The 16,837-nt window shown below is 36.5% G+C and overlaps 3 protein-coding genes across 14 annotated transcripts in view; all 3 read left to right on the top strand.

The window, feature by feature from the left end:
* Positions 1-421: 421 nt before the first annotated feature.
* On the top strand, positions 422-7,492 carry LOC105181404 (modular serine protease). Of its 4 annotated transcripts, none has more exons than XR_003112786.1 (10): positions 422-552; positions 2,009-2,887; positions 2,957-3,023; positions 3,309-3,413; positions 3,626-3,843; positions 4,031-4,246; positions 5,036-5,215; positions 5,294-5,590; positions 6,363-6,519; positions 6,843-7,018. XR_003112786.1 is itself a non-coding variant. In XM_011138147.3 (10 exons), exons 1-10 carry the CDS (start codon positions 483-485, stop codon positions 7,028-7,030), a joined length of 2,382 nt encoding a protein of 793 aa, XP_011136449.2. In that variant the 5' UTR covers positions 422-482; the 3' UTR covers positions 7,031-7,492. The 4 variants fall into 4 exon arrangements, 3 of the variants coding, with proteins under 3 accessions (XP_011136449.2, XP_025153722.1, XP_025153723.1); XM_011138147.3 differs by having other exon boundaries at positions 5,294-5,595; positions 6,843-7,492; XM_025297937.1 differs by having other exon boundaries at positions 424-447; positions 5,294-5,595; positions 6,843-7,492.
* A 2,073-nt stretch (positions 7,493-9,565) lies between these two features.
* Positions 9,566-13,035, top strand: LOC105181411 (modular serine protease-like). 2 transcript variants are annotated; one of them, XM_011138163.3, is made up of 6 exons: positions 9,566-9,882; positions 10,322-10,544; positions 11,138-11,335; positions 11,412-11,683; positions 12,091-12,259; positions 12,519-13,035. In XM_011138163.3, exons 2-6 carry the CDS (start codon positions 10,331-10,333, stop codon positions 12,719-12,721), a joined length of 1,056 nt encoding a protein of 351 aa, XP_011136465.1. In that variant the 5' UTR covers positions 9,566-9,882; positions 10,322-10,330; the 3' UTR covers positions 12,722-13,035. The 2 variants fall into 2 exon arrangements, with proteins under 2 accessions (XP_011136465.1, XP_025153724.1); XM_025297939.1 differs by lacking the exon at positions 9,566-9,882 and having other exon boundaries at positions 10,310-10,544.
* A 2,725-nt stretch (positions 13,036-15,760) lies between these two features.
* LOC105187101 (modular serine protease) overlaps positions 15,761-16,837 on the top strand; it is a 63,826-nt gene continuing 62,749 nt past the window's right edge. For 2 of the 8 annotated variants that reach the window (XR_003112788.1, XR_003112787.1), the window contains exon 1: positions 15,762-15,856. Coding sequence is in view for 6 of the 8 variants with exons in the window: in XM_025297950.1 (XP_025153735.1) it covers positions 15,799-15,856 (58 nt within the window). In the remaining 2 variants the exon portion in view is untranslated. Of the gene's footprint in view, positions 15,857-16,837 lie in introns of all 8 variants that reach the window. The other 6 variants (XM_025297945.1, XM_025297944.1, XM_025297947.1 and 3 more) reach the window with 4 other exon arrangements.

Here is a 16,837-nt window from a genome sequence, read left to right as displayed (position 1 = left end):
TGAGTTTCCGAACACTCTGGACACATATGAAAGAGAATAAAATTACACAAATATGCTGAGACGCGCGATATAGGCTTTATCGGAAGCATTGATATAAATTTTAAAAATGTGTTTCCATCGATCCATACATTGTCAACATTGTCAACACTGAAACATCGAAATTTCATCTTCAAGGTTATACAATGATCACGCAACATTTCGCAATTATTGATGTTCATAATTTTTATTATCGTAACATTATTTGTTATATTTCGACATTGGTCGTGAATTTTTCTACAAGTGGCTATTATCAAATTTGTAATGTCGTTCAACTTTCATTCAAGTTTTTTTCCGCAATCAACATGCCAAGTTAATTGGTGCTGAGTCATCGTAAGATAAACTGGTTAACCTTCCACGTATAAAGTTAGACCTCGATGTGAGACTCGCGTTCAGTTTCTCGTTGACTAGGTAGTAGCTATTTTCCTGTAAACGTTTCTGTTATTATGAACGCATATTCTGTATTGATAGTATTAACAATAACGGTAGTTTCGTTGTTGGTGACTTTGCCATTCTGTGAGTATTTTACATAACGCCTTCAGTCCACGCCTTTGCTCATTTTCCTGATAGAACGGCCACGCATCGTAGATCAAATCCGTGTGAAAAACTGCCGGCAGAATGCTAAAGTGACATTGTGCGGTTATAGGATTTAATTACATCGTAATTTGATGCGTTTCTGTGTGATTCTGTGACTCGTGATTCTGATGTCAATTTGTCTAATGACAGATTTGTATAAATAACAAAACATGTGAACGCTTGAAAGTAAATATGTATATTCTGTCAAATAAATACCGGGAATTATTCATTTAAAAAGCCTACGTAAAAGGTACGAAAAAAAATTTTTTGCTGTAAGTTGGTACCAATATCACAAAGTGATAGATCACTTTGTTATGTGACCTAATTGTCACATAGAGTTTTGGCGCAATCTGCCAACTAGTTTGTTTACAGCTGTTGGTTTTGTTAATTGACTTCAAGTGTGCTCTGCGATTTTTAAAATAAATAAAAATATGGAACAAAGGGTTTGCCTCAAATTTTGTGTTGTCAATAAAATTTCTTCTGCTGAATCGTTGTAAATGTTAAAGAAGGCCTAAGTGAATCAGCTTTATCGAAAACGCGAGCATACGAGTGGTACAAAGCATTTAAAGAAGGCTGAGAAGTGGTGGAAGAATTGTATCGTTTCGGTCGACCTTCAACGTCTTCGACTGACGAGAAAGTGAAGAAACTGGTGATGGAAAATCGTCATTCAAGCTTAAGAGAGATGACTCAGGATCTGGACATATCTCACGAATTCGGAAATGGCCAAATTTATGGAAGAACAATTCTTGGATTTTGCACCACGATAATGCGCCGTCCCACATTCGACCTTTGTACGCGAATTTTTGACCAGCAGTTCAATGAATATTATCGACCAAGCACCCTAGATATGATCCTGTGTGACTTTTTCCTGTTCCTCAAACTCATATTACTCTTTCGTGGAAGATATTTTGAGCCCATTGATGCCATAAAACAAAATTCGCAGAAGAAGATGAAGGCAATTTAGGAAAGTGTCTATAAGAAGTATTTCGACGACTGAGTTGTTGGTTGACATAAGTATATCGTATCAAATGGAGCCTATTTTCAAGAGGACAAAATAAATTTGGATGATTAAACCAATATTTTATGTTTTATTAAACATTTCCCTTTATTTGACACTTTTATTATTTATTTATTTGACAGAATGTAGAAAAGACTTTGATCAATAATAATATAAGTATTAAAAATTGTTCTGATTATGTTTTAATTATTCTAATTATGTATATATGTATTAAAAATCTTACTAATTATAATAGAATAATTTATGAGAATTAATTGGTAGCATCCATGCAAAAGGGTGACTACTGATAATGGAGGGTTTCTTAACATACGATGTTTTAGCATTGTCTATCTTAACATGATATTCCAAAATAAAAATCGCAAAAATTCACATTTTCAGTGTCTGCACAAAATAATCAATTACAGTTCAATAATGGACAAAGTAATATTGGCCAATATGGAGCTGACAGTAATGCAGCATTTACGATCCCGTCTTCTTCTTTGAATTTGGAATCCGTGAACATGGAACCTATGATTCCGGCACCCACAAATGTGAATAAGCTCTCAGTGGGCAATACAAACTGGATTATCAAACTGGCAATAAATATCAGTTGTCTTAACAGAGATTCTACTAAGAAGAACTATCCTAACTGGTGCTTCCTTAACAGGTATAACCCTAACGGGTACTTTCCTAGCAATGGATACACTAATAGGGATTACTCTGAAGAGGCCAGTGCTACTGGAGAGTCTCTTAACATATTCAACATCTATTTTAACATAATGTTCCGAAATGGAAGTTATCTTGATAAGAATTATCCTAACGAGACTAAAGATAATGAGAGGCATCTTAACGGACAAAATCTCAACATTGGTGCTCCTAACGTAGTCCTCCACGATGAAGACGGGACTAGTAATAATGGAGGACACCTTAATAGACAAAATCTCAACCCTGTCTCCCTTAACATAGTCCTCCAGAATGGAAGTGATCCTAACGAATTTAATAGTAACGGCGAGAATTTTAACGAACAAAATCTCAATATTACCTCTTCTAACATGGACTCTCATAATGGAAGCAATTCTAACGGAAGTTATTCCAGCAATATATTTCCCATCGAAATCTCTCTTAATATAGGCAGTCAACATCCTGAAACATCGAGTTTGAATAATTTGAATAACGGGATTGGACAAAATTTGTCAATAGGCATTTATGTCCTTACTGAGCCATCAACCAGTAATCCTTTAGGATTAAATGATAACTTCACAACATCATTTCAATCTAGTAAGTTTAGTTACAGTACTAGCCAAAATAATTAACGAACTATTTATAAATTAATTTTTTTAAATACAGATGCTAGCGACGTTAATGATGGTACACCAGGAATAAACAAAACGCAGCAGGATCGTGGACAGTGCAGGTATGCACAATTGTTTTACAATTGTTGTACGCTACAGATAATGTATTATTAGTTTTTATTTCATAACATACAACGGATGGATCTGTCTTGTTGTTGATGTTGGATAGAAAGGAGATTAAGGCCCATATTCTGAACTCTCTTTCATCACTAAAACTGACTCTAAAAGTGGCTTATAACCAATTAAGAGGCTTATAAGCCACTTTTATAGTCACTTTTAACAATAAAAGAGAATTCAGAATGCCTAAGTGTATCCAACAAAAACATTTAATTATCATATTTAAACAGAGACGATGAGTTCCACTGTGGAAGCAACGAGTGCGTACCGTCTAATGTCAAATGCGATAATAAAGCTGATTGTAGCGACTCCAGCGATGAGGCATTTTGCATTATGTAAGTTAAATATTTCCTTATCACAATTTCCTACACAGACACACACATACAATTTCCACTAAACCACCAATGACTAATCATCACTGGGATTTTACACTCTTCAGATCTAGTAGCTAGATCTACTCTAATACTAGATTTAATAGTACTTTTATTTCCTATTGATTACTATACCCGAATCGATAATTTTTACGCATGCATTCGCGGAAATTTAGGGAAGCATATCAAGAAAACGGTTGCGCATTACCTGAGCAACCGACAGGTGGACGTTATAAGTTGGTAGGATGCGACGAGTTATGCCGTAAACAGTCTGGCGACATTGTTCCGCAGCACAGTATTCTTATTTATACCTGTAATAACGATTACATGTTGTATGGCAGCAATATTACCATTTGTCTTAACAACATATGGGATCATCAGGTCTCTTGTTTCAGTGAGTCTTTCGTGACAATAAGTCTTCGCAACAAATGGCTGAATAACATCTTTTGATACGAGCTAATTAACAAGAATACATTATCGCATAGTTATTAAAATTGATGTTTTTACAAAAAAGTTCTCTTTATTCAGAAGACGGATGGTAAAAACTTATAGCTTACCTTGTCCGATATTTATCTTCGCAGAAAATTGCCCGCCATTGAACAGTACCAGCGTAGACATTCATTGCAGTTATCAAGAAAAATTTGCAATTTGTAGCGAGCATTCAGTCCTACCTGGGACACAAGCCTGGTTGACCTGTAAACCATTTTATAAATTACCTTTAATCAATCCGGGTGACATGTCGATGAAGTGTCTTGACAGTGGCGTGTGGGATCGCGCTATGTTTCACTGTGAACCAGGTGAAAGTGACTTGTTCATTTTTCATTCCTTAGATGTGAGGCGTGAACAGAAATGTCTCGACAAATTGAACGAGTTTCGCTAATTCCTTTCTAGCATAGAGAGTGTTACTCTTAACCAAAAATTTTCGTGTAACTGTGTGCATTAATGTGTCTGAGCATACCTAACGGTCATGCTGAGTCGTGATGTCAGGGGCAAGAAAAGTGGCACGCTGAAAATTCTTTCCTGCTACTTCCAAAATATAATATTTTTATATGAAATATTTATATAAATATTTATATGAAAGAATATATTGAATCACTTGGGTATCTATAAAATGCTCCAAAAATTATCCCGTCTTCTTCAGAGTTTATATACAAGTACAAAATGACTATAATATACATATGGCCTAGTTATGAGAATGCATAACTATTTGCTTGTGATAAAACTTCATATCTGATTTTAGCGCAGGCAACTGATTTTCAAAACATTTTATAAATATATTCTAGCAGTCTGAAGCATTATTCTTTCATATAAATATATTTTTATTTAAAACGGTGTGCAAGAATTTTGTCACTTTCTTGTTTGTTACGTTACAGTTAAAATTACACCAAGAGACTTAATAACTGTTCGAGCTTTCCTCGTTTCATAGTTGTTGAACATGTTTCCTGTTGCTGGCGAATAGTCGGTATCATATACGCAATTATGTTTTTCCGAGACATTTCCGTCTCGCTATTTATCTGTGACGGTTTGTGTAATCGTTATCGCGGTTTTCGGTTACGAAAATACTAACAACGTTGCTGTGCAAGTAGAATGTGGCGTAACTATCCAAAATACTGAGCAAGTATTGATAATTAACGGCGTTATCAGCGGCATTGCGTCCAAATTAGGCTCGTTTCCCTGGCATGTTGGTATCTATGTAAAAGATGGCACCAACACGTACAAGAATATATGCGGTGGCAGTCTAATAAGCAATAACCTCGTCGTCTCAGGTAAGTCATCGAACAGACAAATCTATTTTCTTCTCATCGCTCCTTTATATACGTCTCGTTTTCTTTCTCTATCCGTAGCTGCACATTGTTTCTACGACGAGGCTGAGAATAAACTTTACAACGCGTCGAATTACGCTGTGGGTGCCGGCAAATACTATCGTTCTTGGGATGCCGAGGAGCGGCGATTCAGTCAGAAGTCGTTGGTGGAATACATAAAATTGCGCTTCGACTACTTTGGGACGAGAGGTAATCTTGCCGAGGATATAGCTCTGGTGAAGCTACAGACGTCTTTAAATTTCAACAAACTGGTCAGACCTATCTGCGTAGATTGGCAAAACATGTACGACAAAGAACAGCTGCAAGTGGGACAATCAGGTAAGGTAGGTAAACGAGTATAAATCGCATATAATTCGCAAGAAAGTCTATTAGTTGGGTGTCTTCACATGGTTCAATTAAAGTGAGAACGTTTTGTAATCTAAAGTGAGTGCGGCGCATATGGGAAGGTAATTGCAGAATATATCATAATGACGCGTTTACGAATGCAACATTGGTTATATTCATGTCGATGTGTGCTGTTGTATCAATATTACTCATGCAGCATGTCGGAATCGTAAGTTTACAAGTTCGTGTTCACAAATCTAAAGTTGGTAAAGTTGTTTTCAAATATATAGATTATCTAATTTTTGGGAAACAACGTCTCGTCGCGTGCTTCCTCATAAGAGGATAAAAATTTAATTCCTCATAAGAGGATAAAAATTTAATTCCTCATAAAATTTTATTCGAGCGAAAACATCAATGGCGAACTCTAAACGCTTTCATGCAGTTAATCAAATGGTAAATATCTTACAATGGAGGCACGAATACGTAACATTCAGAAAGTTATTAAAAAATTGTCAAAAATTGTCAAAAGCATCAAGAAGACACATTTCTCAATATAATTTGTTTTAGTTATATGTCGTCGCGAGTCGTTGTGTCACTATTACTTCATCGTGCGTCCGCGCGCGAATTATAGGAGTAAATTTACAAACAGACGGGTCGTCTAGATTTTTACATGACAAATATCCCGTCGTCATCTTCAGAGACAGGAGAATCGAAATCAAATGTAAAGAGAGAATAAAACAACGGTACGTTCGCTCGGTGATTTCAGCTGGCCGGCTGGGGTAAAGATATCACTTTTAAGCCCACTGAGGAATTATTCGAACTTACTATGCCGTACGTGGAGCGTCAGAAATGTCGAGATAAGGTACCACTAGAATTTCGCGGATTCATCACGTTCGATAAGTTCTGTGCCGGCTTTACGAATGGTGAGTATCTATGTATGCAAATAATTGTGCAAGATTAACTTGTATTTGTTGTGTCGCGTTTGAACTTTCGCGAAATTGACGCGAGATCATTGTACATGATTGAGAATTAGTCAATTTATAAATGGATAATGACGTAATTAGGCAACAAGTTAATGTGTATTTGTATGCTACAGTAGATAACATATGATGTCAATTATTGGTTGAGTTAAGATAACAGAAGAAAATTCACATTTTCATTGTTAGTGTTTTTAGTTTGTATAAATGAGTTGAAAGTTCTGCGAGGCTCCAAAACTTCAATGCACGGTTCTTTGCATGGTTTTCAGGTTCAAGCGCCTGCGATGGAGACAGCGGTGGCGGTTTATGTTTTGAGAAAGATGGTATTTGGTATCTTCGTGGTGTCATCAGCGCGTCTCCCCAGAAGAATGGCCATTGCGATTTCAACTCTTACGTTGCATTTACCCGGATCAGTACCTATCTTGAATGGATTCATAATTTTTACGTCAAACTGTAAACATCTACAGGGAAGTGGGTTGTACGATATACGAAATATGTTGTTTATATTATCGAACCGGCAATGACTCGGGACGAATGGACGATCAACAAAGTAGTAAGAGCGACAAAATCCTAAATATTGACAATTATCCTGAATTTTGTATTCATTTTGCAAAATGCTCCGGCAACTTCAGTGAACATTGATGGACAAACAGAAATGGGAAATCTAAGATCCGCGACTTAAGTCGCTTTTGTATTACAAAAATGGTAATTATTTAGAATAGGGAGCCAGTTCAAACACTTGAATCTTGACATACGTTATTGAGGACATCTTATTGAGTAACCTATTGTAGGTTTTAGCCGTCGCTCATTGTTTATTAAAAAGTTATAGATAAATGAAATTGTTTAATGCGAATCAAGATTCCGCATGGGTTTGCAACTTTCCACGCGAAACTAGGACGGACAGGGAGGGTGCGGGAGGGGGGCCTTTGGCCCCCTCCCGCACCCTCCCCGTCTGTCCTAGTTTTGCGTGGAAAGTTGCAAACCCATTTCCTTCAGCATGTAGACGTGTGTTTTTCTTTCGATGTATAACCAGTACAAAAAAGGTAATTAAACAAATCAAGCGAAGCAAAAAAGTACGTAAATAAGTCTCTATACACAGTGTTGTACAATTATTTCCACAGAAGACACGTAGTACTTCAATACGTGGGCATTATTCATTACACTTTTTTGTTAATAACTTTTTAATTAGCATCGACCGACAACTAAAATTTGTTGCATGTTATTAAGGGAGGGTAGTAATAATAATATATGTGTGAATTATTGAAATCCCTATTCTAAATAATTACCACAAAAATTCGATAAATCATTAAACTAAATTATGTTCTAGCTGTTTGTAATCACTTGGCCATTGCTCAACGGTTGTCTGCGATTTTTATCTTTAGACTTCCGTACACAGAAAACTTCGTACAGAGTGACTATTAAGATTGTATGGAAGTAAATGGTAAATTACCTCGCAACAAGTAGGGCGAACAAAATAAATCATACGCTATTCTGTAGAATAAAGTTGTCAAGTTTATTACCATACGTATGAATAAAAGAACATAATATTTTAATAACATAAATACACTTTATAAAAAAAGGACAAAATTTTGCACGCGTATATAAACTGATGGTAGATATTTTCAAAATGTTGTTCATCGAAATGAGCATAGAACTGCAACCGTTTTCGAAAGCTTTGAAATGCATTATTCAACATTGCTATAGAAATGTTACGAGTGTATTTTCGAGTCTTTCAGTTTTTCGATATTTTTTAGTTATTCAGTGTAGTATTTGTGTTGGGTATCTTGGCGTTCGCTACGCTTCCACGCAGGTGATCATTGGAATTTTCGCGTCATCATCGTCAAGATCGAGCGTGGTCGAGAAAATTAAATTTCTCTAATTTGAAATTAATATAGTGCAAAAATTTTTGGCCAAAATCATTTTTGGCAATATATTATGAATAGAAAGAGCAAGTGACTTGTAACTATAAGTAAATATAAATCTGTGATGACGTACAGAAAGTAATATTCGTACAAGGGCAGTCTGAAAACTTTTCGGCCTGAGACATAGATGGCATTAGAAACTGTCGAACTATAATTGTATTGGAAAATGGCACCACTGATATAAACCCATGTAAATTTTATTTCGATCTGTCAAGTCATTCGAGTAGTAGCATCAGTTTAATATTGACGTGTCATTGTCTTTTTTAAAATGGAAATATTGAATATCGTGCAGTGATTAAATTTTTTGTTTTGGATGGTTTAACACCAACAGAAATTCTTCCGAAATTGTTAAAAGTGTATAAGGATGCATCACCTTCACTTTTCACTGTGAAAAAATGGGCTGTTCTTTTTAAATCTGGTCGTACAAGCCTCGAAGATGATCCACGCGAAGGTCGTCCAAAAACTGCTACAACACCACCATTCAACAAGTCTATGATATGGTGTTAGATGATCGACGAATAAAAATGCGTGAAATAGCTGAGACCATAGGCATCTCAAAAGAAATTGGAAATATTTTGCAAATTGGAAATATTTTGCATGAAGAATTACATATGAAAAAGCTTCGTGCAAGATGGGTGCCGCATTTGCTAACAATTGACTAAAAACGCATTCGAATGCGTATTTCTCAAGCGTGTTTGGATCGTTTTAAACAAAATAAAACGGACTTCAAGCATCGTTTCATAACTGTTGATGAAACTTAGATCCACCACTATACACCAGAGCGAAAAGAATAGTCGAAACAATGGATTGAAGCTGGTGGAAGTGCATCAAAGAAGACAAAGACGGTTCTATCAGCAGGAAAAGTTATGGCAACAGTTTTTTGGGATTACAAAGGTATTTTGTTGATCGATTATCTTCAGAAAGGTAAAACAATTAACTCTGAATATTATTGTAACTTTTTGTATCTATTGGATGCAAAAATTCGTGAGGAAAGACCTGCTTTAAAGAAGAAAAGAAGCGTTTTCCATCAAGACAATGCACGTGTTCACACAAGAGGTTTGACAATGGCAAAATTCAACAAATTAAAGTACTAATTGCTTGAATATCCAGCGTATTCACCAGATTTTCCCGCATCCAGAGTATTCTCCAGACATGGCACCGTGGGATTACCATCTCTTCCGGTCGATGCAACACGCACTTACGGACATACACTTCTCCAGTTACAATAAAGTCCAAAAATGGGTGGATGAAGACCCGCGTTTTACAGTCGTGGGATTGCCCTGTTGCCGGAGAAATGAGAAAAAGTAGTAGAAAATGAAGGAAATTACTTTGCTTAAGGTTCATTCATCTTCCCTTCGAAACAAATCAATTTTGCAGACGAAAAACGGTAGGAATTAAGTTTACCACTTAATATTAACGTTTAGAAAGGAATTTGTATAATTAGGAAAATGTTTGATTGATGGAATTAGTTTTCTGCTGAAACATGAATGATTCAGTTTCGACTTGAAAAACCAGGGTATTGTTTAAGTTAACTAGAAATCTTGGTAATTTATACTGCAATCTGATAATTTTAATCGGGACTTCGTTGTCGTTCGCATTTCATTAGGAAATTGTTTAATACAATCAAACATTTTTCTCCATGTAATAATCTCATTGAATGTTAATGACTTAGGTATTATATCAAATCTTGTACGGAATGTTATAACGAGTTATAATATAACGGTCTGTGTAGTTGATGCATTTGAATCGAAAAACGTCATTTGAATGAGGAAAATATTATCTCTCGATCTAGTAGTATTGTTTTCATTAGTTCTCCTCTGGCGTAGGCACCAATTATGGCCGCTGCTGACCAATTACTCGTGATTCACCGTAATATATGCAAGGCGACCTTCTACACGAAGGTGTTGATCGAGCCTCAATACCGCATCCGCGGCAGTTTTGCGTTGACTGACTTCGAGAATGAAAATCGCTTAACGGAAGAGTGTGCAGATATGAACACGAACGCAGCATTGTCGGCAATTTTGCCGTTGCTTGTTTTACTACCGTCATGTGAGTAGTTGGTTGTTATTAGTATTATTTAATATGCGATAACATGCATCCGATATGTCAAATTCACGTCACTCATGTTGATTTTTCCTTCATTCATCTGCGTTTAAAAATAAAATAGAAATAGATATGTGAGAAATTTGAGACGCACATATAAAGAAATTGATTGTATCATTTAGAGTTAAAATAAATTAATCGATTTAAAATTACTCAGGATTATAAAAAAATATGAATATATTAATCAGATTATTTAGTGCAATATGAACTACCCAGAATTTTGATTAAGTTAACTAGACGATTTTGGTTGCATGGGTCCTGGGAAAAACAATCGGCTAAATTCATACGAATAAAACAACAAAATTATATTTATATTTTCGACTAGAGAATTTCTTTACTTTTTTAACTGAATTTTTTTCACATGATATTAGTGTTTCCTTTCCAAACCAAAACATTCAGATACTTTGGCCATATACTTAATTACCTTATTAAAATTTTCTTATCATATGAATCCTGCTAAAGTTTTTCCATTCATACATACGATAGAGCTACGATCACAGATTAGTTGATAGCATACGCTCAAAAATTTACATTTTCAGCGTCTGCACGCTTTGATTATCCTGTTGAAGTAGATTGCGGCAAATATACGAAACACGACGGAAAGGTAATCGTAAATGGAGTCGAGGTTAAATCGGAGGTGTCCCCTTGGCATGTCCTTATCTATTTTAAAGAAAAGAACATGACATACATTCAGATATGCAGTGGTTCTCTCATCAACGACAATTTCGTCATCTCAGGTGAGTTATTGAGCGAACAAATTTCTCCCTTATTTCGTTTATCCCGTCTTCCTCCATTTCTTCGCTATATTCACAGTGCATCAGTGCTTCTACGACGAGGATTCAAAAAGTGCTAAGGACGCATCGAATCTCGTTGTGGCAGCCGGCAAACGTTATCGCGCCTGGGATGCCGACGAGCAATACAGTCAGAAATCGTTGGTGGAAAGTATCGTAGTGAGTGATATCTTCTCGGACATAGCTCTATTAAAGCTAAAAACGCCGCTTGAACTAAACATGTTGGTGCGTCCCATTTGCATCCATTGGGAAAACGATGTTGGAGATATGGTGCTGCAACGGGGACTTGGCAAGGTAACGACAGCAAGCATCAATCGTGCAAAAGCCGATTCTGCTATTGGGCGTTTTCATGCCGTTTATCCAAGTATACTTTTGCAGCTGGACACGAGTACCGCGTATATAGAAAACTAATTGTTTTTAAATATATCATAATGACGCGATTTCGAATTAAACTTTAGTCATGCGCATGTCGGCGTGTGTCGTTACGTTGTATCAATGTTACTTAATTGTATCACATGTTTCGTTTACACCCCCGTGCTCAGGATAAATCATAAAGGATACATTTGTATTTAAATGTATCGGTTATTTAATTTTCGCGAAATATACGACGAAGGTCCCAGCGCGTCGTCACTAAAGGAGAGACAAATGGAAATTAAATGTAAAGGGAGGATAAATATATGGATTCATGGTCGTAATTTCAGATGGTTGTATGGAATAAAAACATCAACGACCAACATAACCAGACTATGTACGAAGTTGATATGATGTACATGTCGAGAAGGCAATGTGTGGCTAAGAGCCCTGTAGATCTTAGCCAATTTACAAAATTTGGCATAAGATGGGATAGGTACTGCGCACGCCGTTTGAACGGTAAGTATCTATCCGCGCAAATGATTTACGGTAAATTCGTCCGTGCTTATTATGTCTCATTTGAACTTTCACAAGGTTATTGTGAGATAATTGTACGTTGACAATGGATAATGAGGTAATAATAGAACAAGATAACGAAATGATAGCTATTACCACTGATGATGCGCGATTACATTTTATTGTTATAAAGCTGAGAAAAACACGTGTTTCCAATTCCTTAGTATTCGGTCGATATAAATGTCATAAAAATAATTATCAGATTCAAACGTCTGCAATGAAGATGGCGGTAGCGGCCTATATGAACAGATAGGAGAAGATTGGTATCTTCATGGTGTCGTCCAAATGAGTGACAAATACGGGAATATCGATCGTTGCGCTTACAATAACTCATTTGTTGGATTTTCTATCATCGGTCACTCCGTCCATCACATGGTTAGGGATCTTAAGGGAACGTATACGTAAACGTGTAGAAGGACATCGGTTGTTCGATGCATGAAATATGTAGCCGGTATCGCATCAAGTTTACAATTATGCGGGATAAATGGATGTGATGTATGAATGACATACATTAACAGTGACAAAAGCCTAAGAAGCAACCATTGTATTGAGTCTTTCTCTACATACTCCGGCAATGTGGAGATGGAGAGAGGCGCTCAAATGCGAAATAAGAATCGAAGAGAATGCAGACCGGTTTCTTTTTTCCACTTGATATTTAAGTATTGCTAAAAGATAATCAACATGTCAAAGCCACTTTTAATAAATTTCTCTTACCTCATCATGTGCATTAATTAACCTTTCTTCTTTCGTTAATATCTGAAGATTTTACATGCTTATTTGCAAGGGAATTTTTTCTTCAATTTAATCCAATCTAACGTTGCACACAGCGGTTGTGTGTTGAATTTATAAATATCTGAATATATATGAAAGAGGAAAAAGAAATTCAACCATACTGGGTTGCGCGATATTGGTACTCTCAAAAACGTAAAGTTTATGTGATGTTGTTATAAATATAAAAATCCAGTTCCATTGATCTATTGAGGAAAAATAGCTTGGTTAAAAATTAATGCGCCGTGTTCGATAGAAATAAGTTTTAAATGATCATAGCAATATCGAAGGGAACAGTAATATATACGAGTGTGATTGCACTTATGCGATAATACTGTTGCACTTAACAGGACTAAGTTGTACGTGTGTGAAGTGAGCTCCGCACTTTTCGAATTTTGTATTTTTTCGAATTGTGCTGCATTGTGCTACGTTTGTGCAGTATTATATCGCAATCTGCAACTCTGTAACTCAAAGCGTATTCAAGAAAATTAAGAAAAACTAAATTTTTGGTAGCACCGCACTTTCCGAATTTTGAGTTTTTCTTTATTGTGCCGTATTATGCTATGGTTGTGTTTATTTGTACCGCAAACGTGAGATTGATAACTTCAATAACATTTGAGATATAAAATAAAAACGAAAATTTGCCAACCCCCCACTTTTGTCCGAATAAACCCAATTTTTGTTTGTGATTTCCTACTAATTTATGCCGTGTTGTGCCGTTTGAAGAAACTGGATCTCTTTTCGTTCCGTAGAAAAAACATGTTAAAATTAAAATAAAATTTGAATTTAAAATAAAAATTAACAAATAACTTTATCTACAATGCATTTGTCGCAAGTCTGCAAGTTGTGCTGAATTGTGTTGATCAAGTACAATAAGAAACCTCTTAGAGATGTCTTGGAAAAAAGTTATTTAAGGCGTGCACTATATTGTTGACAGTTCTATTGTTGCTGGCTTTATTGCCATCGTGTGAGTTTTAACTTACATAACATTTTTTATTACGTGCTGCAGCTGTTGTTCTTGATAATACGTTCGCGTTTTACAAAATTCCATACAAAGATTGACAAGTAGTTTATGAAAGATCGTGATTTACTGCGCTAATACTATGCATCGTTTATTGTCCAAAATGTATAGTAATAAAATTTTATCGGAAAGAACATGGAGAGTTTGTTTTGAACGCTTTCGTTCGCTTTCAAAACGGTAATTTTGACATGAGAGACAAAGAACGTCCTGGACAACTGAAAAAATTCGAAGATGTTAAGCTGCAAGAATTGTTCGATGAGAAACCAGATTAAATGTTTTTAAAGTTGTCCAAAGCATTAAATGTTACTCCAATGGCCGTCTCAAAACGCTTGCATGCCATAAGAAAAATTCATAAAAAAGGGATATAGCTACCACATGAGATGTCAGAAAATGCCATTTTGAATCGTTTTTCTACCGCAACTTCTTTGCCTACCATGCAAAGAAAAAGAGTTTATTGTAGCACATCGTGATTGTTGATGAAAAATGGATTTATTTTAATAATCTCGAGAGGAGGATATCATAGGTGGTCTCCGGTCAACCGTCCATTTGAACGCCGAAGAGGAATACTCACGGACATAAGAGTTTGCTTTGCATTTGATAAGACTAAGAGGATGTTCTCTATTATGAGCTCTTGCTTCCAAATGGAACTGTTACAGTTGATCGCTACCAACAGTAATTATGCCGATTGAGTGACGAGTTAATGCAATAAAGACCATCCGTAGCCAACAAACGATGCAAAGTTATTCTCTTACACGATAACGCTCGACCGCATGTTGCGAAATGCGTGAGCAGATACTTCCAGATCTTGAATGGGAAGTCCTGCCACATCCAGCATATTCTGCAGACTTGGCACCGCTGGATTACCATCTCTTCCGGTCGATGCAACACGTACTTACGGACATACACTTCTCCAGTTACGATAAAGTCTAAAAATGGGTGGATGAATAGATCGTCTCAAAAGACACCGAGCTCTACAGTCGTGGGATTGCCCTGTTATCGGAGAAATGGGAAAAAGTAGTAGAAAATGGAGGGAATTACTTTGCTTAAGGTATTCATCTTCTCTTTGAAACAAATCAATTTTGGAGACGAAAAACGGTAGGAATTAAGTTTACCACCTAATATTAACGTTTAGAAAGAAATTTTTATAATTAGGAAAATGTTTGATTAATCGAATTAGTTTTCTGCTGCAACATGAACGATTCAGTTTCGACTTGAAAAACCAGGGTATTGTTTAAGTTAACCAGAAATCTTGGTAATTTATACTGCAATCCGATAATTTCAATCGGAACTTTGTTGTCGTTCGCATTTCATTAGGAAATTGTTTAATACAATCAAACATTTTTCTCCGTGTAATAATCTCATTGAATGTTAACGACTTATAGCTATTATACTAAATCTTGTACGGAATGTTATAACGAGTTATAATATCAGTCTGTGCAGTTGATGCATTTGAATCGGAAAACGTCATTCACGAATGAGGAAAATATTATCTCTCAATCTAGTAGTGTGGTTTTCCTTAAGTTTTCCTGTGGTGGTGGCATTAATTATGTCGTGATTAATTCGTCGTGATTCACCCTGATATATGCAAGGCGACCTTCTACACGAAAGTGTTGATCGAGCCTCAATATCGCATCCGCGGCAGTTTTGCGCTGACTTCGAGAATGAAAATCGCTTTACGGAAGAGTGTGCAGATATGAACACGAGCGCAGCATTGTCGACAGTTTTGTCGTTGCTTGTTTTACTACCGTCATGTGAGTAGTTGGTTATTATTATTATTATTTAATATACGATAACATGCATCCGATATGTCAAATTCACGTCACTCATGTTGATGTTTTCTTCATTTATTTGCGTTTAAAATAAAATAGAAGTAGATACTTGAGAAATTTGAGACGTACATATCAAATAATTGATTGCATTATTTAGAATATGAAAATAAATTAATTGATTTAAAATTACTCAGGATATAAAAAATATGAATATATTAATCAGATTATTTAGTGCAATATGAACTACCCAGAATTTTGATTAAGTTAACCAGACGATTTTGGTTGCATGGATCCTTCGTTCGTGCTTGTTACGTCTCGTTTGAACTTTTACAAGGTTCATGCGAGATAATTGTGAGTTGGATATTTTTCTCTCTTCGGAACGAAAATAAAATGCAGGTCCCGAACGCACGGCGTCCCGTCGCCACCTAGTACGTCCTCCTTCTTTTATGGTGGATCCCCCTTCGGCGCGTTGCAAAAACATGTCCAAGCGCCCGGGAGCAGCCAAAATATGGCGTCGACTCCGGGGCTTATTTGTATGATTTGCACCGGATAAGGAGGGGCAACGGTGGAGGCCGGCATACATGGACAGTAGGTCTTAAAGGATAGCAACCTTGACTTTGAAAGACCTCCAGCTTGTACCACTAGGTACAAGTAACAATACCTCTCTCTGTAGTCGCTGTGCGCTCGGGATAGCACTAGAGATGTCACTTCCGAACGACATCTCTTAAAGTTATCTAGAGAGAGGAGAGTGTTGTGAGTGTGGAGCGTCAGGTAGCTCAGTGGTTTTAAAGCAATCGCCCGGCAAGTGAAAGAGGACCCCCGGGTTCGATTCCCGGTCTAGCGACTATCGTGCTCTCGATATTTTTCTCTCTTCGGAACGAAAATAAGATGTAGGTCCCGAACGCACGGCATCCCGTCGCCACCTAGTACGCCCTTCTTCTTTCATGGTTAATGGATAATGAG

The sequence above is a fragment of the Harpegnathos saltator genome, unplaced genomic scaffold, assembly GCF_003227715.2.
Source record: "Harpegnathos saltator strain DR-91 unplaced genomic scaffold, Hsal_v8.6 scaffold2, whole genome shotgun sequence".
Classification (NCBI taxonomy): Eukaryota; Metazoa; Arthropoda; class Insecta; order Hymenoptera; family Formicidae; genus Harpegnathos; species Harpegnathos saltator.
The sequence above is the reverse complement of the archived record's forward strand: the minus strand, read 5'-3'. Positions and strand labels throughout refer to the sequence as shown.

Excerpts from the sequence above, each read along its gene's own strand:
- LOC105181404 (XM_011138147.3), top strand. The coding sequence starts at position 483 with ATGAACGCATATTCTGTATTGATAGTATTAACAATAACGGTAGTTTCG. Across the intron at positions 4,247-5,035 it reads TATGTTTCACTGTGAACCAG|AATGTGGCGTAACTATCCAA; the intron begins GTGAAAGTGACT and ends CTGTGCAAGTAG. Across the intron at positions 5,596-6,362 it reads AAGTGGGACAATCAGGTAAG|CTGGCCGGCTGGGGTAAAGA; the intron begins GTAGGTAAACGA and ends CGGTGATTTCAG.
- LOC105181411 (XM_011138163.3), top strand. The coding sequence starts at position 10,331 with ATGGCCGCTGCTGACCAATTACTCGTGATTCACCGTAATATATGCAAG. Across the intron at positions 10,545-11,137 it reads GCTTGTTTTACTACCGTCAT|CGTCTGCACGCTTTGATTAT; the intron begins GTGAGTAGTTGG and ends TTACATTTTCAG. Across the intron at positions 12,260-12,518 it reads CTGCGCACGCCGTTTGAACG|ATTCAAACGTCTGCAATGAA; the intron begins GTAAGTATCTAT and ends AATAATTATCAG.